Raw genomic sequence first — 25,162 nt, 5'->3', positions numbered from 1 at the left:
CACTTAGATTTTAAGTTATTTATGTTGTAACGTCAGTTTTTGTCTGTTTTTTCATAATTTATAACAGTTTTATTGCATTGATAGCTTTGGCTGCCTCTTCTGATCTTCAGACTCTTATAAAGAGATTTTTTTTTAGTTTTACTGTTTTTCGAAAGAGACCCATTTGAGAAACTAAGTGTGGCCTTAATTGACATTCTATGATAAAGTTCAAATTCAAGACTATCTTTTGGTAAAAGGTGTACCTTGTCCTTTGGCCTTGGTGTTTGGCTATTCTATTTAGGTCCTTTTTGGTCATGTAGCTCTGCAAGTATTTATAAATCTACAGCTTTAAAACTTTTGTTTTGAGCATCCCTAATGAAGGTAAGTCAAGAAAAGTGATTCAGACCCACCAAATTTGTAAATTGTTCCAATGCTTTCAGAAATAAACTGAGTTGTAATAAGTGGATTTTTACCCTGTCACATTTTTTATACAGCCGCAAAAAAATTTTGCAGTCGTATATTGGTGTGACATTGGCGTTGGCATCGTCGTCGTCCGAAGACACATTGGTTTTCGCACTCTAACTTTAGTTTAAGTGAATGGATCTCTATGAAATTTTACCATAAGGTTCAATACCACAAAAGGAAGGTTGGGATTGATTTTGGGGGTTATGGTACCAACAGTTAAGGAATTAGGGGCCAAAAATAAGCATTTTTGTAACTTCCAGACATAACTTGTGTGTTAGTGTATGGATCTCTCTGACATTGTACCACAAAGTTCCATATCACAAAGGGAATGCTGGGATTGATTTGGGGGTAATTGCCTCAACATTTTAGGAATTAGTGGCCAAAAAAGGGGCAAAAAACAAGCATTTTTCTAGTTTCATAACTTTTGTGTAAGTGTATGGATCTTAAGTTCTTAGACCACATTCATTCTGTGTCAGAAACCTATGCTGTGTCAAATATTTAATCACAATCCAAATTCAATGCTGTATCAAGCTTGAATGTTGTGTCCATACTTGCCCAACTGTTCAGGGTTCGACCTCTGCAGTTGTATCAAGCTGTGCCCAGCGGAGCATTTTATTGCATCAATAAAAACATCACAAAAAAAATTTGAATTGATAGTATATAGATATTATTCATTTTAGATACTGACTGGAATATTTCATAAGAAATACTTAATAATTCTCATTATCTTTTATAGGAAGGTAAACAAGCCTCCTTAGCAGCTGATTTTTCCATTACCCAGTTTAGTTTTATTGGAAGATTGTTATTGGTTCATGGTAGAAATAGGTTAGTTTACTTTAAGATCATTACAACTGAAGCATAGCAAGCTATCATAAAAGCATTATTAAGGAATATTTGTAATGATAGGTCTTGTATTTTTAAGGTAATAAATATCTTGAATATGTGGGCTCCAATTAGTAATTAAAGCATTATAACCACTATCAATGTAAATACAACAGACTTATAAAACAAAATGGGCCCTTTTTTTGGTGACTAAATGTCTTGTTGACTTTTCTTGTCAGTTATATAAAGTTTTGCAGAAATTAAAATTTGATTTTTGTCTCGCCTTAACAGAGTCAAAAAGCGAGACATAGGTATGCTGTTTCCAGCGGCGGCGGCGGCATCAACAACGTATTAGTTTGTGATAAGGTCTAGTTTATGGTGAACCACTAGTAATCTCTTTACCATGGAGATTGTTTGGCCCCGCCCCCTCAGTCAAGGTCTATTGACTTTGAAACTTTGCTTAGTTTACATGTATTAGTTTGTGATTAGGTCAGTTTATGGGGAACCACTAGTGGTAGGTCAATGATATTTGGTATGCAGTTGTATAAGCATTGGCATATCTCATTTCCATAGAGATTATTTGGCCCCGCCCCCTCAGTCATGGTCTATTGACTTTGAAACTTTTGCTTTGTTTTCATGTACAAGTTTGGGATTAGGTCAGTTTAATGGGAACTGTTAGTGGTAGGTCAATGATAATTCGTATGCAGTTGTATAAGCATTAGCACATCTCATTTCCATGGAGAATATTTGGCCCTGCCCCCCTCAGTCATGGTCTATTGACTTTGAAACTTTTGCTTAGTTTTCCTTGTATAAGTTTGTGATTAGGTAGTTTACGATGAACCACTAATGTTAAGTCAATGATATTTGGTATGCAAATTTATTGGCATTTGCAAGTTTCATTTCCATGGAGATTATATAGCCCCACACCCTCATCATGGTTCATTGACTGAAATTTTTACATAGTTTACAAGTTAATGTTTGTGTTTAGGTTTGTTTAAAGGGAACGACTTATGAAAAATCAATGGTATTTGGTATGCAGTTGAATTAGCATTGGCACATCTCATTTCCATGGAGATTGTTTAGCCCTGTACCTTCAGTCATGATTCATTGACTTTGAATATTTGCATAACTTACATGTTAAAGTATTGCTATTTTAATTTCAACATTTGCATATCAAAATAACAAATAGGCGAGACATATCTCTGTGTTAACAGTTTATTGTTTGTTAATAAATTGAGCTCTAAAGATCAACACTGACCAAAACTAATACAATGAATTTATTTGTAATACTGCAAAATTGAGCTATCTAACTTACATGAATGAGTTACAGGCCAGCACTTACCACAAACCACATAATAAAGTTGATGGTTTTATCCACTACTTCAATAAGTGTCTTTAGATACAGTCAAACCTTATTGCGTCAAACTCTGTTTTGTTCTACTAACGATTACATCATTTAAAGTGACTGATCTTTTGTAAACGTTTTGTGTCTTTATTTTATTTGTGAATGTTTAGTATCTGTAAATACACATTGTAATGTTGGACCAAACAAATATGGAGCTTGAATACACAATCATAAATTGTCATATTGGAAAAAGATACACTGTTCAAAATATCTAGTTTGCACAAATCTCATACCATATTTCATGCACTCTTGACCTCAGATGAGTCGAACTTTGGATAAATAGAATACTTTCGTACGGTCCATTGGACTGCGACTAAATAAAGTTCTACTGTAATTATCTATTTTTACCTCAACTTATAACCTCTCTTTTTCTTATGATTGGCCATATCTCTCTTATCTGATTGTATTTTAAATTTGTGATCTACCGTATATATTTTAGTTACAAAAGATCTGCAGCATTAAGTCAGTTTGTGATACACAGAGGACTGATCATATCTACCATGCAGGCTGTATTTTGTGCTGTATTTTATTTTGCTTCTGTAGCCCTGTTTCCTGGTTTCCTAATGGTTGGGTGAGTATTATATTAAAGAGCATAATTACTTCCAGTTTCAGAAGATTTAATTTGATTCAAGAATGACTGAACCAATGGTTTTTTTTTAAACTTTCTTGTCATGATATTTGTCATTCAGACTGACAACACTATAGCTTAGTAACAAGATACAAATTGTTTGGAATTCAGAATACTGTGGATTCGTTAATTTTTGTGGATACCAATGTTTGTGGATTGATGAAAAATATGTTTTCATGGATATTTGATTTTGTGGTTTTGTCAAATTCTCCATACAAGCCTATAAAAAATTTGAACTTCATTGAACATTAAAATTCGTGGTTTACCGATACTCATGAAGTCCACGAGTATTAATGAATTCACAGTAAATGAGATATATGCATCAAATCAAAGAAATAATGCAAAATTTGATATTTTGATATTTAACAAATATGATTTTGTTACAGTTGATTTGTATTCTATAGCATGAATGACTGTTTTACTGTTTTAATATTTTTTTTATTTGCTCAAATCCAAAATTACAAAGAAATATAGATATGCCTTTGACTTTGATTTTCATTTGTTTTATAAATGACTGCTTATACAATGTATCCTCTATTTTCATTGGTTTTTAGATTTTCTACTGTCTATACCATGTATCCTGTATTTTCATTGGTGCTTGATAAAGATGTAAAAGCAGAAATTGCTATGACTTATCCAGAATTGTATAAGGAATTGACAAAGGTAATCAGATTATATGTCTTGTTAAGAAAATATAGTTGAAGATTTAAAAATGTTTCATCACACTAAAAGTAGTTTCCATTTCAAAATATTTTGTATTAAATAAATCCTCATGAATCTGTGGTATGGTTGCCAATAAGACAAGTATTCACAAAAGACCAAAATTTGTGAAAGTTAATATCAACAGGTCACAGTTTAACTTATTCAAGGTTAGCAAAGCATTCAACCTTATTTTAATAACACGTAAGAAAACTTCCAAATTATTGATGAAGAATTAGGTAAAAATATATTATAATGGTTTTTGTAAGAGAGAAAAAAAAACAAAGGATATGGGGTATCCATCCATGACACAAAATCAGTAAATGCACAGCAAAAAACACACAAAAAAACAAAGGAACAGTGCTTTTATTGCTGTTCTTCATCTCAAAGTCACAGTGAGGCCTTCAACACGGAGCAAAAAAACTCTCCTCACTGCACGTCATTGCATTTTTTCTAGCTCTGTCATGTAGTCCTTCACAGAGTATAAACTTTGATATGAATTCCCGCTTTACCAATTGAATTGTTGAGATTCAATACTATGGGACAAATGTACTTATTTTCAGACATTTATAGTGTCAAAGGATGCTGACTCATCGACATATATCTAACATATTTTTTTCTATTGAAATAATTCTTAATCTGTTGTAGGGAAGATCCCTGTCATTCAAAACATTTTTCATGTGGGTGCTAATTAGTGTCTATCAAGGTAAGTAAAAAAATTTCAAATTCCAATTGAATGTTTTGGAACCTAATGCATTCTGGGTAATAATTTCAAAAGCACACTCTTAAGCTTTGTGATTGGTTTAATAACACCATCATTCATACTGGATATTAAAGCGATGATTCTTTCGAATCAGAAATGGGTACTGGCAGAGAAAATGTTACTGTAAATTCAGAAAGTTGATGCGATTAATGCGACTGAGTGAAAATCGCAAAAATAATAACTCAAATACTGATATCTAATACATAAATCTGTATGCAGATTTTCCTGAAATTGCAATAATTAATCTCAACTTTTTGTCCATTCTTCAAAAATCGCAATAATAAATGCACGCAATAATTTCTGAATTTACAGCAAGTAGGACAGAAAAAAAACGTCAAATACACAAGGGAACAAACACCATTATTTCTGTTCCAATACTTTTTATTTTTTAAAGAAAACAATAGGTGTCACAATTTCTTTCTGCAAGTTTTGAGGTATTTTGACATTTAAAACAAAGAAAAAAAGCTCATCAAAGATACCAGGCTTTTTTAATTGTGTATGCCAGACACACATTTTGTCTACAAAAGACTCATCAGTGAGGCTCAAATCAAAAAAGTTAAAAAGGCCAAATAAAGAACGTAGTTGAGGAGCACACTACAAACCAGTAAAAGTCTGAAATGGCCTATATTTGTACTCGACTGTACTGATTTTTACTCGACCAGTCTGAATTGGTCTGAAATTTACTTGATAATACTCGACTGTAGTCTGAACCACACTTAACAGTCTGAACTTGTACTCGACCAGTACTTAACCATTTTATTTTCGTCTGAACCATGCTCGACCTAGTCTGAACCATGCTCGACCTAGTCTGAACCATACTCGACTAAGTCTTAACCAACCTAGACCTAATTTTTGTATCTATCTATTGTATTTCAACAATTTATAAGGAACTGTTTTTAACAGCTATTTCCCCTGGCTAGAAATTTGAACAACAATTTGAAATTTAAAATGTATTCAATATGGCATTGAAACCAAAATTTCTCAATAAACATAGTATAAATTCAACACCATATTTATCCTCACTTACATATATATATCACCTTTAAAATAAAAATAAAACAAGCTGATCAAATAATCTCAAAACTGAATTGTGACTAATGTTTTCAATGTTATTCAATTTTTTTTTAATGTTTCAGATATATTTTATGGTTACAGGACAATTTTCATCATTAACTTAAGCCTCGTATAGATTTATGGTGTCAGTTGAGTTTAGTTAATAATGCAGTTAACATTTTTTTTCTTAAAATATATTTAAAATAGTATATAAAGCAACTTATTAAATTTTAAAAATCACACTTTTGTTTTGTAAAACCAAGAATTTAATATAATCATGATAATAGAACTTCCATAGCAATCCTTGATAACCATTTAAAAAAGGAAATGTGTTCCAAAGTTGCAGAAAAAAATTATTTCAATTAAATTTGAATAACTTTTGTCAAAATTAAAGACATGGCATACAAGAAGCACTTTAATAAGGTTTATTTACCTCAGTACATGTGTGTTTTACAGGTAAAAAGAAAGCCCTTTTTTTCTTAAACTCGTGTATTACTTATCTAGTGAATTCAAAAGGCCTTGCGATTTAAGATTCACAGGATGTTTCATTTTTTAATGAATGTTAATTAGAAATTAATACTCTCTGACCAGGTGTGATCTTTTTAATGAGTTTGCCCCAAGCATGAGGTATTACTTTATACTTTACCACTAATCAGAAGAAAAATTTTATCTATTTCTTTAATTTTTTTATCCCTTTTTGGTATATATTATATATAATATATCCCAAATTATAATAAGAATAGATATATTTCTAATATAAGGTTAAACAATTTCAGTGATTTTTTGTCTGTTGTTACCTCATTAAAAAGATAATTATATAACTATTGTATGTAACCATGAAACCTAAATAGTTTTTCTTAAGGAATTTAGGAAAATTAAGTTTAAAAAAAAAAAAAAACACATGCCAAACAAGAAGCACCTTAATAAGGTTTTATTACCCTCAGTAAAGGGGTGGTTTTTAGTTAAAAGAAAATCTTTTTTTTAACAAAACTCTAAAACTTTAAAATTAATATAATTAAATTATTATATAAGATAATTTAATTTAACTATCTCTATTTGATAAATCTGAGAATCATGTAAGGATGTAAAAATATGTTTTTATATATATGTTTATTTTATTGTGGCTGTTGTCATGTCAGAAAAAAAAGAAATTAATTTTAACAGCTAAATAAAAAAAAGTATAGGTTTTTTGGTCAAGTATGGTTTAGACTGGTCGAGTATTGTTCAGACCTTTGTTCGAGTATGGTTTAGACTGAAAAAATTGGTCGAGTACAGGTCGAGAATGGGTTAAGACTGTTTCAGACTGGTCGAGTAATAGTTCAGACTATTTTCAATGGCAAAGATAAGGGTAAAGTACAAATCAGTACGGTCGAGTATGGTTAAGACTGGGGTCGAGTAATGTCGAGTAAAATTCAGACCAATTCAGACTGGTCGAGTAAAAATCAGTACAGTCGAGTACAGATATAGGCCATTTCAGACTTTTACTGGTTTGTAGTGGCATTGAGTACCGAAAATTCCAAAAGTTTTTGTGGTATGGATTACTGTAGACAGTATTACATTGAATTCTGGGAAACATGAGGAAATGATTAATTGCCTTAAACAGTTCGTAATCCAAAAAATTACTGAATGAATGTAACCATACCTCAGAGATAGCTAGAGTTGGATTTAGAAAAGTGATTCAAGCAATTACATAGATTTATTTTATTCAAACAGACTTACATGCATGCTTGGAAGTTAACACTACACATGCTGACTGATACATACATTTATGTGACCAATCGAAAATATTGTAAATATCATTTTATAACATTAATTCGGCATAGTGTCAAAACTATATATTTAAATTATATTTATAATTAAAAGTAAAGAATATTATACATAATTAAAATGACGATTTTTTTCATTGAAGGTGGAATAATCATTTATGGAGCGTTGTGGTTGTTTGAAGACGATTTTGTGCATGTTGTGTCCATAACATTTACCTCCCTTATCCTGACGGAGTTGTTAATGGTCAGTCTTACAATAAGAACTTGGCACTATCTGATGTTACTAGCAGAAATATTTAGTTTATGTATATATGTAGCATCATTGGCAGTGCTTACATACTTTGGTAAGTTTATTCTTTTGTAAATATAGTAATTTTATTGTTATCAGTGGCAGATTCAGGGTGGGGTGTAAAGGGTGTACTCTCCTCCTTTGATTTGGAAATATATCATATTTATGCCATAGCGGAGGGGGCATTAAGTATTACCCATGTCCGTTCGTCCTGTCTGTCCTGTCTGTCCCCGAATGTTCCCAAAATTGGTTTTCGTTCTCTAACTTTAGTTTGTCTCAACCAAATATTATAAAACTTATACACAATGCATATTACCACAAAACACAGATCAAGTTCGAAATTGGGTGTTGCCACTTTTACCGTTCATGAGTTATGCTCCTTTATAAATGCAAAATTGCTAAATCTGTCGTTTCAGTTTTCTTACTTTAGTTTGCCTCAAACAAATGTTATGAAACTTATACACAATGCTTATTTTCACAAAACACAGATCAAGTTCGAAATTGGGTGGTGTCACTTTTACCGTTCATGAGTTATGCCCCTTTATAAATGGAAAAACTGCTATATCTGTTGTTTCCGTTCTCTTACTTTAGTTTGCCTCAACCAAATGTTATGAAACTTAAACACAATGCTTATTACCACAAAACACTGATCAAGTTCAAAATTGGGTGGCGTCACTTTTACCGTTCATGAGTTAATGTTATGCCCCTCTATAAATGGAAAAATTGCTAAATCTGTCGTTTCCATTCTCTAACTTTAGTTTGCCTCAACCAAATGTTATGAAACTTATGCTTATAATCACAAAGTCTTAACTACGTGAATCCTGCATCTGTATGTGGAAGTTGACTCATCCGTTTTTACAAGCGGGGGCATCTGTGGCCCATAGACACATTCTCCATTTATTTACCATGAAATTGTCCAAAAAAAATTTCGCCTACAGTTTTTCTTCAGTTTTATGGAATTACACCCCTCTTTCAATAATCATGGATCCGCCACGGGTTATGTATACTATAAAATTACCTTTCAAAAAAGATTTCTGTGTGATTGAGTTACATCATTTTTATACATCTAAGTAAAATGGAAAAGCTATCTTGAAGATGAAAATGACAAAATGAAAGCAAATAAATGACGATAAAAACAGAAACTTAACACATTTTAAAATTATGGCAATATTGTAAGGCATATAACTGTAACAATATGATAAACAGAGATGGATTATAAACATTTCCCATAAAGGTATAAAGGTTGTTTATTAAGTTTGCAGAGGGACGTTCCATTTAAACGTACATGGTATCTAGGGATGGCATTTTGAAAATAGGGTAACCACCTAAAGAGACAATTTTATAAAATCGTGTACATTTACATACAACCATGTAGTATTTGAAACCCATCCATAGTTGAGATTTCGAAGTGCATTCCCTGGGTCTTGTTTATGTTTTAATTGAGCAGACCCAAGGTATTCTGATGTGTACTGAAGCTTTTTCTTAAGATGGCCAACACAACCAGTAGAAGCAATTTCAGAATTTCACTTACATTTTTATAAACCAATAAAGTATTTGACACCAACCCATAGGCTGGGATAGTTGAGATTTCGTAGTTCATTCTCTGGTAACAACCACAATGAATTCTGATATATACAGAAGCATTTTTACAAAATGGTCAAAATAACCAGAAGACCCTTAAAGAAGGCTCAATAAAGTCTAGTGTGAAATAGTATAAAAACAAGTCGAAGATCGTTCACAATAAACTCTATATTAATGATTTAGTTTTTGTCGAGCCTGCGACTTTTGTCAACAGCTTAAAAGCTTAATATTTCAGAAGGCAGAAGACCTGGATGCTTCATACTTTGTATATAGATGCCTTATGCTATGAAGTTTCCGTCTGTCATATGTCCATTGTCCTTGACCTCATTTTCATGGTTTTAGTGACTACTTGAAAAAAAAGTTAAGATTTTTTGTAATGTTAATTTCTCTCTTTTTATGAGTAATGGGATAACTATATTTGGTATGTGCGTACCTTGCAAGGTCCTCATGCCTGTCAGACAGTTTTCACTTGACCTCGACCTCATTTCATGGATCAGTGAACAAGGTTAAGTTTTCGTGGTCAAGTCCATATCTGAGATACTATAAGCAATAGGTCTACTATATTTGGTGTATGTAATGATTGTAAGATGTACATGTCCAACTGGCAGGTGTCATCTGACCTTGACTTCATTTTCATGGTTCAGTGGTCATAGTTTAGTTTTTGTGTTTTGGTCTGTTTTTCTAATACTGTATGCAGGTCAACTGTATTTTGTGTATGGAAATATTTTAGGATGTTCATGTCAGTCTGGCAGGTTTTATGTGACCTTGACCTCATTTTCACAGTTCATTGCTCAATATTAAGTTTTGTGTTTTGGTCTGTTTTTCTTATACTGTATGCAGTAGGTCAACTATATTTGGTGTATTGAAATATTTTACGATGTACATGTCAGTCTGGCATGTTTTATTTGACTTTGACCTCATTTTCAGGGTTCATTGCTAAATGTTTAGTTGTTGTGTTTTGGTCTGTTTTTCTAATACTGTATGCAGTAGGTCAACTATATTTGGTGTATGGAAATATTTAATGATGTACATGTCAGTCTGGCAGGTTTTATTTGACCTTGGCCTCATTTTTATGGTTCATTGCTTATGTTAAGTTTTTGTGTTTTGGTCTGTTTTTTCTTAACCTTTAAGCAATAGGTGAACTATATTTGGTGTATGGAATGACTATAAGGTGTATATGTCTGTCTGGCAGGTATCATCTGACCTTCACCTCATTTACATGGTTGATTGGTCAATGTTCAGTTTTCCTGGTTAACTTTTTTTCTTAGATACCTTAAGCAATAGGTCAACTATAGTTGATGCATGGAATGATTTTAAGGTGTACATGTCTGTCTGGCAGGGTTCAAATGACCTTGACTTCATTTTCATGGTTCATTGGTCAGTATAGAATTTCCATGCTTTGGTCTGTTTCTTTTATACTATAAGCAATAGGTCATCTATATTCTGTGTATGGAGGGATTGTATTAAAGGTGTACATGTATTTCCAGCTTGGTTTATTTGACCTTGACCTCATTTTTATGGATCATAAATGTTAATGTGATACTTGCAGTAAAACTTTATATGTAGGACTATCAACATAAAATCAATGGTCAGTATAGTAGGCGAGACATTTCAGCGTGTGCACTCTTGTTTTATTATCAAAATTGTTTTTCTTGTGTAGGAAAACAAATTATTTACTTGTTTTTACTATGAAAAGCAACAGGTTAATCCTGTGACAAACTAAAGATTTCAGATTAGTAGTCTGACTATAAATTATTTTATTTCTTTTTCAGATTCACATTTCTTGAAGTCGTGGGATTTTATTTGGAAAGTGCTAGTGATAACTTCTGTGAGCTGTATACCATTATACATTCTTAAATTTATTCGAAAGAAATTCTCACCACCTGTGTATGCCAAACTGACTTAGAAAACATTGATACCATATTTTTTATTTTATTTTCACAATATTTTTTTCTTCATTTTAATCACTGACTGACAATTAAAAAATCTTCATTCACTCAGAAGAGAAATCCAGACCGAAAATCAGCAGGAGTTTGTTTCGCATATTTTGTTTTTTTTTAACCTTTTTTAGTCAAACAAAGTTAACTATGATAATATTTACTCATTTGTTTATCAATGAAGGAGATTTGGTGTATATTTCAATTTGGCAGCAATTCAATGACAAAAAAGCCAAAAAGACATATTTGTTTTTGTTTGTTTTTTCAAAGGCTAGCTTGTAACTTAATAATCAAATCTGTTTGAAAAAATCCTCTTATTCTTGAATTTAAGATATGAAAAAATCTACATTCAATTGTGTGATTTTTTTGCACTTTTGCTAGAATGTCTATTAATAATATTCAAATAATAAATTCTACCTTATTTGACCTTTGAACTGTTTTGATTCCAGTGTCACTGATGAGTCTTTTGTAGACGAAGCATGTGACTGGAGTACAAAATTTTAAGCCTGGTCTCTTTGATGAGTTTTTTTTTTTTTTGCATTGTAACTTATTGTGGATGACTACTTCTTTTAACACTCCTGCCAAAATGGCATAATATGTGTATAGAATCATTATTTATTTAAGTTAAATTGAATAAACAATACATGTGTAATTATTATTAGACATTATTTATTTGGTAGTGGCAACTATATGATGTACTAGATTTAAATTTGAAAACACATATAATATTTATCGCACAGCAAGGCAAGACTATCTTTAGAACACTATCAAAAGTTTGTATGCAATATTTCCAGTAACCGGTGAACTCATTGGACAACACAATAATGTCATTAGATAAGCATTAAGTTCTTATTATGTGAAAGTTTTCGCATGCAGTAAAAAAAATTGTCATTGTTGAAAATTGCACCTCTTAGAATATTTACTGCACTCTCAGGGTCGTACAATATAATAGTACTATACAAAATGCATGTTATTTCCCTGAGATCATTGTATGAACATTATCAAAAGATATCATGCAATATTCTATGACATTGCACTTGTGCAATAATGCTTGAAAATGGTGACATAGTGTTAGTGATATTGCAAAAGTTTATGACCTGCAAGGAAAGAGTATTACATAAATGTTTGTGAATATTTCCCTCTTAGAACATTTCAAATTACTTCTTGTGCAATGTAAAATTGAACAAGGGACAAAATTCACCAATATTTGTGGAATAATTTCCATATATTATTAAATGTTATGAGATGTGACTAAAATTAGTATACAAGGGTTCTGTAGGTGTATTAATAAATCATACTGGCACATGGATCTATATTTGCTTATTTTCGTAGAACATAATTGATATTCAATTATATATAGTCCCATATTATAAGTGAAAATGTAAATTTGTGTAAAACAATTGTAGATTTGTAAATATATTTTGCCATACATATGTGATTTGTATTTAAAGTTGATTTTAAAGTATGAGAGGAATATATTTGTTGATGATTCTTTTTTTTTTATTCAGATATTGTGGATCCATTATTATTTATGGGGTACAAATTTTTTGTTGATTTCATAGTTATATACGTGAATCTTGAATTTAAGATTTCAACAAAAAATTCAAATCTCCTATACCCTTATATGCATGAAATCCTGAAATCTAGTATCCACCTAAGTACAAGATTTCTCTATCCTTGAAAATAATAACTGTGGATTCATTTAGTTTAGTTGGTATCAATTTTCATGGACTCGGGGGAAAAATTGTATTTTCGTGGATGATTTTTCAAAAGTCTGCATACAAAACTATAGAAAATTTGTATTTTGTTGAACATTTAAATTTAAGGTTCTCCTTTACCTGCAAAAATCAGTATCCCAGGAATAATGATTAATTCACAGTTCCAAGGGAAATGGAAATCTTCAGTATTTTGCATTTGCAGCAGGATATGCTTACCTTTCTGAAGCAAGTTATGCTTACCTTTCTGAAGCAGGATATGCTTACCTTTCTGAGGCAGGATATGCTTACCTTTCTGAATCACCTTATATCTTTCTTTGATTAAAGTGGTAAGAGTGTGTTACCAAAAGTATAACTTACCATAGCGTTTTCAGGACCTATATCTCTTGGTTTGCTTAGGGCTATTCCAGAAAAAAGAGGGTTGGAAGGCACTTTTTATTAATAATATATGGGTGATGGAGCAACTTTTCACATTATAATGCACTACGGTTCTTAGTTACAATTGTCTGGGTGCAGGTGCTGAAACAAACTGCCTTTCAACCCCCCTCTCCCCACCTACATTATTTTTCTGGAATAGCCCTTATCTGTACACATGCACAGTGCTTAATGGATGTATTTTATTAACTCAAGTGGATTTAGGCTTAGCCCATATAAAAAGTATGTGTGTTTACTGTCACACAACCTACCCTTTTTTCATCATCATTTTCCATTAAGCACTAAGTCACAATGGCTTGGTTAGTTTTCTCGTTTGAATTGTTTCACATTTGTCATATAGGGGCTTTTTATAGCTTACTGTGCAGTATGGTTTTTGCTCATTATTGAAGGCTGTAAAGTGACCTATAGTTGTTAGCTTCTAGATCATTTGGTCTCTGGTGGAGAGTTGTTTTATTGGCAATTATACCACATCTTCTTATTTTTATATTCCCAATACTCAAGGTAACATAAAAAGTACAATAAAAAAAAAATCCCTATCTACCGACCCTAATATTTTTCATCATGTGACAGTGAACACAGATATCATTTTTTTGCGTTTACAGATTGCATTGGTAAAGACTACCTGTCAGTAAGAAATAACTTTGCACTGGAATCTCACATCTAGTGGATACATCATATAGGATTTATTGTGTGGTCAGCATTTATAGACATTTTGTACTAAGAGATATTTCTTATATTTTAGTGTTGGTCTTTACAGATACTTTGTTATTAAAATTGAAACCAAAAATGTTTTCAACAGTTCCAGCTTCAGTTTTCTACTCCTTATTGCTGTTTGCTGGGCTAAAAACGTTTTTCTAAAGCATAGCAGGCTTGTTATTACATTTCCAATATACTTTTTATAAGTTTTAGCTTCAAAAGCTAAGTGTGGCATATACTGAACAACAAAAGAAACATTTAAAAATCAGATGACTATTAATAAAATTATTGAATTGATTTGTCAGAAATTTTGTCAATAACATTAAATTCTGTGAAATTAAAAAAAAATAATTTGTTTTCCATTTTCAATTATCATAACCACACTAACACAACAACACCTCTCCCTTTAAAAGAAAACCAAACAAATCCAAAATACAAGAAACAAAACAAAAATATAAGATTTATACGATAGAAAACCCATTTTGAAAAAAATAAGATTAATCTCTTGATCTTAATCCTAAATTTTTTGGGTGGGGATGTTACTTGTGATGCTTGGTATGTATACTTTGTTATGTGTTTATTTTTAACAAACTAGTTGTTGTTATGTGTTAGTTTATTTTATTGTTTGTTATTTATGGTTGGTTGCATCAAGTGCTACATGTAATGATCATTCAAATGGTATTTCTGTTTCATTAAATATTATTTATGGTTATTTTTTAAATTTTCATGAGAGTATATTATTGCTGATTTTGCAGTTAAGATAAAATCGTGAAAATATACTCTAGTTTAAAATTTCATCTTTATGGTATATCAAAATCAGGGACATGAAAAAGATGAAAATGAGACTGTTGGTTTTGCCTTAGAAATGATGAAATTTAAACTCCCACTAGATGATCAATTTGACAGTAATCTTTTATTTGTTTTTGTTTGATTGTTAGTTCATCTAGTGATTATTAGCCTATAGATATAAGAAGATGTGGTATGTGTGCCAATGAGACAACTCTCCATCCAAGTCACAATTTATAAAAGTAAACAATTATAGGTCAAAGTACGGTCTTCAACACGGAGCCTTGGCTCACACCGAACAGCAAGCTATAAAACCATTCAAACGGGAAAACCAACGGTCTAATCTATATAAAAAACAAGAAACGCTTATGAACCACATCAACAAACGACAACTACTGAACATCAGATTCCTGACTTAGGACAGGTGCAAACTATTGCAGCGGGTTTAAAAGTTTTAATGGTACCAAACCTTCACCCTTATCTGAAACAATAGTGTAAAATCACAACATAGAAAGACACACTGTAAAATATCAATTGAAATGGCTTAACTCAATCAAAAGACATATTAGACACCAGTGAACATACTGAACAAATAAATTTGATCTATGATACAAATACAAAATAAATAAACTAAGGGAAGAATAATTAAAGTAACATGTTATACCGCTGTGAAATGTTAAACAATTTAAGAAAAACAATATGCTTGAACAAAAATATCAGCCATTTGCAATTACTTTAAACACAGGTAAATGAAAATAATTTTGTTGTTAGGTATACGTGTACAGTTCAAATAGAGAAAGGAAATATTTTTACAAAATAAATAATTTTGATGTTCATAGTACAAAGAAGTGAAAATTTATAGTAATACCAAACACTTATCAAAACTGGTGTATAGACCAGATATATAAACCCTGAATAACATTAAATAACAAAAAAGCATTACAATTAGTATCAACAGGTCAAATAAACAAGAAAGTACGATTTGAGAGTACTCGCAGTTACTGACAGCTAGTTAAAAGCCAAAAACAATTAATAAATTGTAATAAAAAATCATGCATCAGAGACTACATGTCTACAATGAGGTTGTTAGTTGAACCCTGCTTGTGACTGGTGGTTTTTAATCCCATTCTTAATTGACAATGATTGCCAGTTTCTTTTGATTGGTGATGGTTCTCTCTGGATGTTTCTGCTTCCTCCACCAATAAAAACTAGGCACAACGATTAAGCAAAGAGTTCTGAAAATTTCGTTGAATGCCAACAATCAGTCCATCAATCATATTTCAGTAATTGCTTTTATCATCATTTTTTTTTTATATATATTTCTTTCCAAAAATGCTTAAAAATGCTTTCTACTTGTTCGATTCGCTCGTGTATGTAACAACGTATTTTATTTCAACGAAAGAAATCTCTGTAGTACTGAAAAATTATTACACCAGGGTTTTCGATATCACAAACTAGTCAAAACATTTACTAAATTTTATCATCGGTACAAGGACATCATTCCTAAATATAAATCAACATGCATACATCTTATACGTTCAGGTATTTCACATCCAATATTTTATGGTAATATTCTTTACAAAGCACAAAAGTGTCGGCATTCACCTCAAAAGCTAACCAAACCTTTAAACAGACTTATTCGGAAAGGATATAGTTACGATACTGTTGTCAAGTCATTAAGGATTGCATATTTTGGTATTAATATTGATTCACTCATAGGGTCTTTGCATCGGAAATAAACACATTTATTCTAAAACCAGTTGTTGGCATGATACGGGTTATGTTCTTTTCATATATTTTATGATTGTATGATCATGATGATACTAAACCCCTAACGGGAGGGATTGTACTTGATTTTCATATGATGAAGACATAATCTTTCAATCAGTTTAATTGAGGTTTGGAGCTGGTATGTCAGTAACTGCTAGTAGTCCTTTGTTCATTTATGTATCATTGTCATTTTGCTTAGTTTCTTTTGTTACCTATACTGACATCGGACTCAGACTTCTTTTAAACTGAGTTTTACTGTGCGTATTGCTATGTGTTTCTTTTTATACGGCCGCAAAAAAATTTTTGTGGTCGTATATTGGTAAGACGTTGGCGTCGTCGTCGTCGTCGTCGTCGTCTGGCGTCGTCCGGCGTCGTCCGAAGACACATTGGTTTTCGCACTCTAACTTTAGTTTAAGAGAATGGATCTCTATGAAATTTCACCACAAGGTTCAATACCACAAAAGGAAGGTTGGGATTGATTTTGGGGGTTATGGTACCAACAGTAAAGGAATTAGGGGCCAAAAAGGGGCCAAAAATAAGCATTTTTGTAACTTCCAGACATAACTTGTGTGTTAGTCTATGGATCTCTCTGACATTGTACCACAAGGTTCCATATCACAAAAGGAATGCTGGGATTGATTTTGGGGGTAATTGCCTCAATTTTTAGGAATTAGGGGCCAAAAAAGGGGCAAAAAACAAGCATTTTTCTAGTTTCATGATAATAACTTGTGTGTAAGTGTATGGATCTTTCTGAAATTGTACTACAAGGTTCCATATCACAAAGGGAAAGCTGGAATTGAGTTTGGGTGTATTTGCCGAAAAGTTTAGGAATTGGGGGCCAAAAAGGGGTCAAAAATAAGCATTTTTCTAGTTTCCGGACAATAACTTGTGTTCAAGTGTATGGATCTCTCTGAAATTGTACTGCAAGGTACCATACCACAAAGGGAAGGCTGGGATTGATGATGGGTGTAATTGCCTCAATATTTTAGGAATTAGGGGCCAAAAAGGGGCAAAAAACAAGCATTTTTCTAGTTTCAGGACAATAACTTGTGTGTAAGTGTATGGATCTTTCTGAAATTGTACTACAAGGTTCCATATCACAAAGGGATAGCTGGGTTTGAGTTTGGGGGTAATTGCCCTAAACCTTTAGGAATTTGGGGCCAAAAAGAGGCCAAAAATAAGCATTTTTCTAGTTTCCAGACAATAACTTGTGTTAAAGTGTATGGATCTCTCTGAAATTGTACTGCAAGGTACCATACCACAAAGGGAAGGCTGGGATTTAGTTTGGGGGTGATGAATCATAAGGGGGTTCAAAAAATTTGGGGGGGGGGGGGGGTTTCCTTTTTTTTTCTTTTAAAATTTTCCATTTTAAGTTGGTTATTTCTGATTTATATTTAAAAGCAAATAATAATGATATGGTAGGAGATACACACCAAACAGGATGTGTAAATTATTATATAATAAGTATTGTGCAATAGCAAGAAATTTTCAATTGCACAGTATTGCACAATAGCAAGAAATCTTCAATTTCACAGTATTGCGCAATAGCAAGAAATCTTCAATTGCACAGTATTGCGCAATAGCAAGAAATATCCAATAGCACAATATTGCGCAATAGCAAGAAATTGTCAATTGTACAGTATTGCGCAATAGCAAGAAATATTTAATTGCACAGTATTGTGCAAAAGAAGATACTTCGTATAAATTGCTTATTTCTTGACCAATTTCAATGGGGTTTCATTCTTGAATTCTTGGGGTTCTTTAATATGCTGAATCTAACCGCGTATTTAGTTTTTGGATTTTGGGCCCCTTTTTTAAAATTGGTCCACATTGAGGTCCAAAGGGTCCAAAATTAAACTTTGTTTGATTTCATCAAAAATTGAATTATTGGGGTTCTTTGATATGCCGAATCTAACCGTGTATTTAGATTCTTAATTTTTGGTTCCGTTTTCAAATTGGTCTACATTAAGGTCCAAAGGGTCCAAAATTAAACTTAGTTTGATTTTAACAAAAATTGAATTCTTAGGGTTCTTTGATATGCTAAATCTAAACATGTATTTAGATTTTTTTTTTGATTATGGGCCCAGTTTTCAAGTTGGTCCAAATCGGGGTCCAAAATTAAACTTTGTTTGATTTCAACAAAAATTGAATATATGGTGTTCTTTGATATGCTGAATCTAACCATGTATTTAGATTTTTGATTTTTGGGCCCCGTTATCAACTTTGTCCACATTGAGGTCAAAAGGGTCCAAAATTAAACTTTGTTTGATTTCATCAAAAATTGAATTCTTGGGGTTCTTTGATATGCTGAATCTAACCATGTATTTAGATTTTGGATATTGGACCATAATAGGTGAATGTCCAATTTAAAATTTTTAAGTTCTTAGACCACATTCATTCTGTGTCAGAAACCTATGCTGTGTCAAATATTTAATCACAATCCAAATGCAAAGCTGTATCAAGCTTGAATGTTGTGTCCATACTTGCCCCAACTGTTCAGGGTTCGACCTCTGCGGTCGTATCAAGCTGCGCCCTGCGGAGCATTTTATTTCTACATTGACTAGAGGTATAGGGGGAGGGTTGAGATCTCACAAAACATGTTCAACCCCGCCGCATTTTTGCGCCTGTCCCAAGTCAGGAGCCTCTGGCCTTTGTCAGTCTTGTATGTTTTTTAATTTTAGTTCATTTATATTTTGAGTTTAGTGTGATGTCCATTTTCACTGAACTAGCACACAATTTTATTTAGTGACCAGCTGAGGACCACCTCCAGGTGCGGGATTTTCTCGCTGCATTGAAGACCCATTGGTGGCCTTCGGCTGTTGTCTGCTCTTTGGTCGGGTTGTTGTCTCTTTGACATATTCCCCATTTCCATTCTCAATTTTATTTCAGCTGTAGCAAATTTACTTGTACTGTTTTCTATTGTTAGAGCTATTTTCCTAATGCTTGTAGTTTAAAGGTTTGGCTTGCTTGCTTGCTTTGTTTGTATGAATGTTTGCTCAAGCATTGTAACTAAGACTGACATCTGCAATCAATAGATAGGTGGGGCTTCAGCTTGTATACATTATATTTAAATGTTATTGAGTATCACTCTATTGATTGCAGATGTCAATCTTAATTACAATACTTGGGCAAACATTCATACAAACAAAGCAAGCAAGCGAACCAAACCTTTAAACTATAAGCATTAGGAAAACACCTCTAAGTGAAATTATTAAATAAGTTTCTATTCTGTGCACTTTATGTTTGTTTGATGTCAGTAAAATGAAGCCATGATTTCTTTCTAATACAGAATTTTCTGATATCATTGTATTTTATATTAAAATGTTCATGTACAGTATTAAAAGGCTTGATAGTTTTGCTTTTCTGACTTCAAAATTCATTGTCAGCCATTCTTATGCCTATTAAGCAAAGACAGTTGGACTTTTATTTCTGGAAAATCCATAAGACCATCAATATCTGTTCTAGTTTCCAAACAAATCAATGTTTGTCTAACTTCAACTGTATCAATATTCCTATTTTAATTTATTTTTGTTAAAGTTAATATGTTAACTTTAATTATGTCTGTTAGCATTATATGCTAAATTTAGAAAAACAACTTATCTTTGCATGCAGTACCATGGTAGAGATTCCCATAATAGTTTTATAATGTAATGTCACACTATGTACTCAACACAGATAAGTGGAAAAAACAAAAATAATCTAATTCACAGTGAGTATAAAACTGAGAGAATTGAGTTGTTAAAACTATTTTTCAAAAGCAAACATGTATAATAAATACTTTTTATGAAATATTCATTAAAATTATTTGTCACTGAATTCACTTGTATCTTATAAACTTTTCATTGATTAAAATATTGAAAAGTATATTTATTTGTGTTTCTGATCAGTGTTTATTAACTATTGATCCTAAAGACATTTTGAAAACATATTGAAGAGGCATTAATGAACTCCACACATATTGTTTGGAAGTCTGGCTGTACAAATTGAAATCTTATCACAAACAGAATAATGCATCCCTTATTTTAAAGGTGATATTTATAGACCTCATAGATTAAGAAAACATCCATGTAAACTTATTTGACCTTTGAACATACTTCTTCATAAAGGTTATCAATTTAAAATTGTAGTAAAATCTTTGAATTTGGTCTTTAATGGTACCAATATTGATTTGATTTGTACTAAACTAAACAAAGATATTATTATGCTTGGTGGATAGTTGTCTCATTGGCAATCATACCGCATCTTCTTATTTTTATATAGGTCCTGCATACTGTCAATTTTTATATTTTAGGCCCTGTACAAGGTCTTGTTTTCTCAGACTGCTTATGATTGAATGAGTTATAAGTTCTTAATGTCTAGTGGCAAATATTTCACACATATTCTGAATTCAGGAAGAGAACAAATTAACAATTCATATCGATGTAAGGTAGGTTGACCTTGATGAAGGTGGGACATTTTGACTTCCAATGTGAAAAAATATATGCTGGATAGGGGCAGAACTTTAGCCTTGTAACAGACCAACAATCAACCCATACAGAAAGTGTGACTCTCACCTTACATGAGGCTTTTGATATAACATCTATGCAAACTGGGCGTGGCTGCGTATTTATACATCCCACTTTAGCAATGGTTCTATCAACCCTTTAGGTTGATTGCTTAATATTATGTCTTTATACTAACCCATTGGAGGTGTACTGATTGATATTTAAATATACGGGAACAAGGTTTAATATTATTTTCAGTTGAAATATGGTTTAATGTAGCTTTCGGTGACTGGGTTAAACCAGAGACATATAATACATATTAATGTATTATATGTCTCTGGTTAAACTCATAGATCGGTAATTTATGTCTTGTCATTTTGTATGTTGTCCTTGTACGAGTCGAACCTTTAAGCCGCTGGACCAGATAACATCAGACCAATGATACTCAAAGAACTTGCCAGCGAAATCGCTCCCATACTTACCATCATATTTAATGTTTCAATGGAGACAGGCAAAGTTCCAGATGACTGGCGGACAGCTACAGTCACACCAGCATACAAAAAGGGTCAAAAGTACATCCCAGCAAATTACAGACCAATATCTCTTACATGTATTTGCTGCAAGATCATCGAACATATTGTTACCAGCCACATTATGAAACATGCAGAGGCAAACAACATCCTTTATCCACTACAACATGGATTTCCAAGTAAACGATCCTGCGAGACGCAACTCTTAGAATGCATTGATGACTTAACGAAGTACCTTGAATTGGGAAAACAGTCTCAGTCAGGATTCTACTTCGTCAAAATTATCTCCCCATTACGCCAGTTCATTTTTACAATCGTAAAAATGGAAGCCATTGTAGGGATGACGCGAACCCAATTTAGCTCTTGAAAACCGATAAATTTATCATCATAGCACCATTACGATCCTTATATGCCAGATGTATTTTAAAAGACAAATGTATCTACTAGCTGATGAGCATCAGTTAATGTACTTGTCTGCGTTCAGTCAACTTAAAACTATTGTCTGATCGGTTGTCAGGTGAAATTTTCGAAAATTCATAAACATTAAAAAAAATTCTAATTCAATATTTCGTGGAAGGGCAGACTAAAAATTTTCAGTGGTTGAAGACTATAAACCCTAAATATCACACACAAAAAAATGAAGTTTTTTCGAAGATATGCATTTTTAAGATCCAACTTAAAAGACTGTCGTCAAGTACTTTTAGTAAAAATTTGCTATTCGAACACACCTACTCTGTTTTTGTGATTCATTAGAAAGGTATTTCACTTGATCCATATATTTCATTTTTTAGTACTGTCAATTTCCGATGTTACAAAGTTAACCTGTAGCCTTGACATATAAAAATGATAGAATCTGAAGCGAGATGATGTATCAAATACTTTTGCTTTATACGTTTTCAAGACAAAATATTCAACTCAAACACGCCCTACCATAAAAAGGTGCACTCCATTTCCTCTTTTCGGTGCAATTGTTACCCTTTTTTGGGAATTTTTTCTTGAGTCACATAATGGAAGGGCAGAAACGAAAATTAGGGAACAAATAGATTGATATGTTCTCCGTCCGTGATAATTTTTTTTTAGAAATCGGAGGTTATGCATTTTTTAGATCCAACTGAATAGACACCCATGTCATCGACTTGATATCTAATTGTTCTGCTTAATTATGTAATAGATAAATTGAAAACTTATGCAAATGGTGTTTTTATGATAAAATACTTCGTAATTTAGCCGAAAACAGTCATTTTATTTGTTTCTATTAACTTTTAAAATTTTTGTTACTATAGTAAACATTACAGTAAGCATTTATCGCCTTCTCTAACAAAGAGCTTCGATTCTTTTGTTCTATTTCAACTGGGTTTCCGCCTGATTACGCCAGCTAATTTTTACAATCGTAAAAAATGGAAGCCATTGTAGAGATGACGCGCTGCTAATTTAGCTCTTGAAAACCGATAGATATATCCACACAGCAACAATACGATCCGTATATACCAGTTGTATTTTAAAAGACAAATGTATCTACTAGCTACTGAGCATCATTTAATGTACTTTTCTGCATTTAGTCAATTAAAAACTATTGTTTGATCGGTTGTCAGGTGGGATTTTCGAAAGTTAAAAAACAGTTAAAATAAATCTAATTAAATATTCCGTGGAAGGGCAGGCTAAACATTTTCAGAGGTTGAAGACTAATAACCTTAGATAACACACACAAAAAATGAAGTTATGCATTTTTAAGATCCACTTGTAAAGTCTGTCGTCAAGTACCTTTAGTAAAAATTTGTTATTCGAACACACCTACTCTGTTGTTATGTATTTCACTTGACCCTTATATTTCATTTTGTAGTACTGTGAATTTTTAATGTTATTAAATCAACCTGTAGTCTAAAAATTAAAGATAATAGAATCTGAAGCGAGATGATGTATCATATATTTTTGCTTTATACGCTTTCAAGACAGAATAGTCAAATCAAACACGCCCAAAAATAAAAAAAAAGTGCACTCGACTTCTCTTTTCGATGAAAGGTTTGCCCATTTTTAGGATTTTTTTCCCAAAAAACTGTCATCGGTGACAGAGATGCAAATTAATGCTCTAAAAAGACCAATCTATTATCTTTCTGTGGAATTTTTTCAGCGGAATTTATGCTTATGCACAAAAAAGATCGACTTGCATTTGCACCAACCACAATCGACTGTTTTATTAAAATTTGTGTAAAAGTTTACAAATATCTCGAAGCTCCATACTATACTTTATGTAAAAACACGTATATAAGATGTATAAACTCTTAAATTATACACCTTTATTAAACTTTTTAAAGCCCATAGAAAAAATGTAAATAATTCAAATATACCAACTTGGCCTTTTTTACCTTCTCTAACAAAGAGTTTCATTTCTTATTTTAAATTCAACAGGGTATCCGCCTGGCAATATTTACATATTACACATTTAAACGATGGCTCTTATTCTAAACTAGGAAAGACTATACATTTTTAATATTTTATTGCTGCATGCTGCACTTACATAACTTAACGGTCAGTGTGTCTGTACCAAGAAAAAAGTTTATCTTATACTTTAGTCAAGCATGAAGTTAGACACAAATTTCAGATGAAAATGCCTGTACTTTGTTATTGGAAATTTACTTTCATGTACATTTGTACCTAGAATAATTTTGCATATAGTAGTATTTATTCCTAGAACTTTGATCATATAATAAATATTCCTAGAACTTTAATTATCTAATAACCATGATAACTATTCCTGGAACTTTTGTAATATAACGAATTTTCCTGGAACTTTTATAATATAACAAATATTCCGGGATATTTGTTCTAAACAATGTTTTGTATATACAATGTATATGTTTAAAAATGCTTTTGCCTCATTTGTTGTTACTTATTTGCCAACATGATAGAAATCAGTATATCTATTATAGGGAACTTTTGTGTTACATAATTATCCCAAAGAACTTTTAGCATATAAAAAAAGTTCCATTGGGAACTTTCATAATGTAATATTTTATCCTTTGGGAAGGAAATTTTCTTATAGCATTGGATAAAACATTATATAAGGAAAGTTCCCAATGGAACTTTTGTGATATGCTACAAGTTCTATGGAACAAATATTATTGGGTAACTTATATTCTGTCACACGCGGCACTTCCCATAACGGTCGATCATACATAGGGATGACACTCCATATATATGTAGGGGTACAGATTTTATATCCCGAGCTTATTTTAAAATCTAAGGAAAACATGCCACTTTTATTATGCAGTTGGGATGAGCGGCAGGGCGGGGTAAAAAAGTTTAAAATTTACTCTGTTCTCAATAATTCTAGTTCCATTTAAAACACAAGTATAAATGAT

The 25,162-nt window shown here is 32.0% G+C and overlaps 1 protein-coding gene across 1 annotated transcript in view; it reads left to right on the top strand.

Annotated features, from left to right (window-relative positions):
- LOC127702955 (probable phospholipid-transporting ATPase IIB) overlaps positions 1–14,945 on the top strand; it is a 43,032-nt gene extending 28,087 nt beyond the window's left edge. The window contains exons 21-26 of the mRNA XM_052207282.1: positions 1,181–1,269; positions 3,111–3,242; positions 3,854–3,962; positions 4,647–4,704; positions 7,724–7,924; positions 11,223–14,945. Of these exons, the coding sequence (XP_052063242.1) occupies positions 1,181–1,269; positions 3,111–3,242; positions 3,854–3,962; positions 4,647–4,704; positions 7,724–7,924; positions 11,223–11,356 (723 nt within the window). The 3' untranslated portion in view covers positions 11,357–14,945. The remainder of the gene's footprint in view (positions 1–1,180; positions 1,270–3,110; positions 3,243–3,853; positions 3,963–4,646; positions 4,705–7,723; positions 7,925–11,222) is intronic.
- Positions 14,946–25,162: the final 10,217 nt, after the last annotated feature.

Source organism: Mytilus californianus, unplaced genomic scaffold (genome assembly GCF_021869535.1).
Source record: "Mytilus californianus isolate M0D057914Y unplaced genomic scaffold, xbMytCali1.0.p SCAF_5, whole genome shotgun sequence".
NCBI classification, from domain to species: Eukaryota; Metazoa; Mollusca; class Bivalvia; order Mytilida; family Mytilidae; genus Mytilus; species Mytilus californianus.
This window is presented reverse-complemented; position numbering and strand designations above follow the sequence as displayed.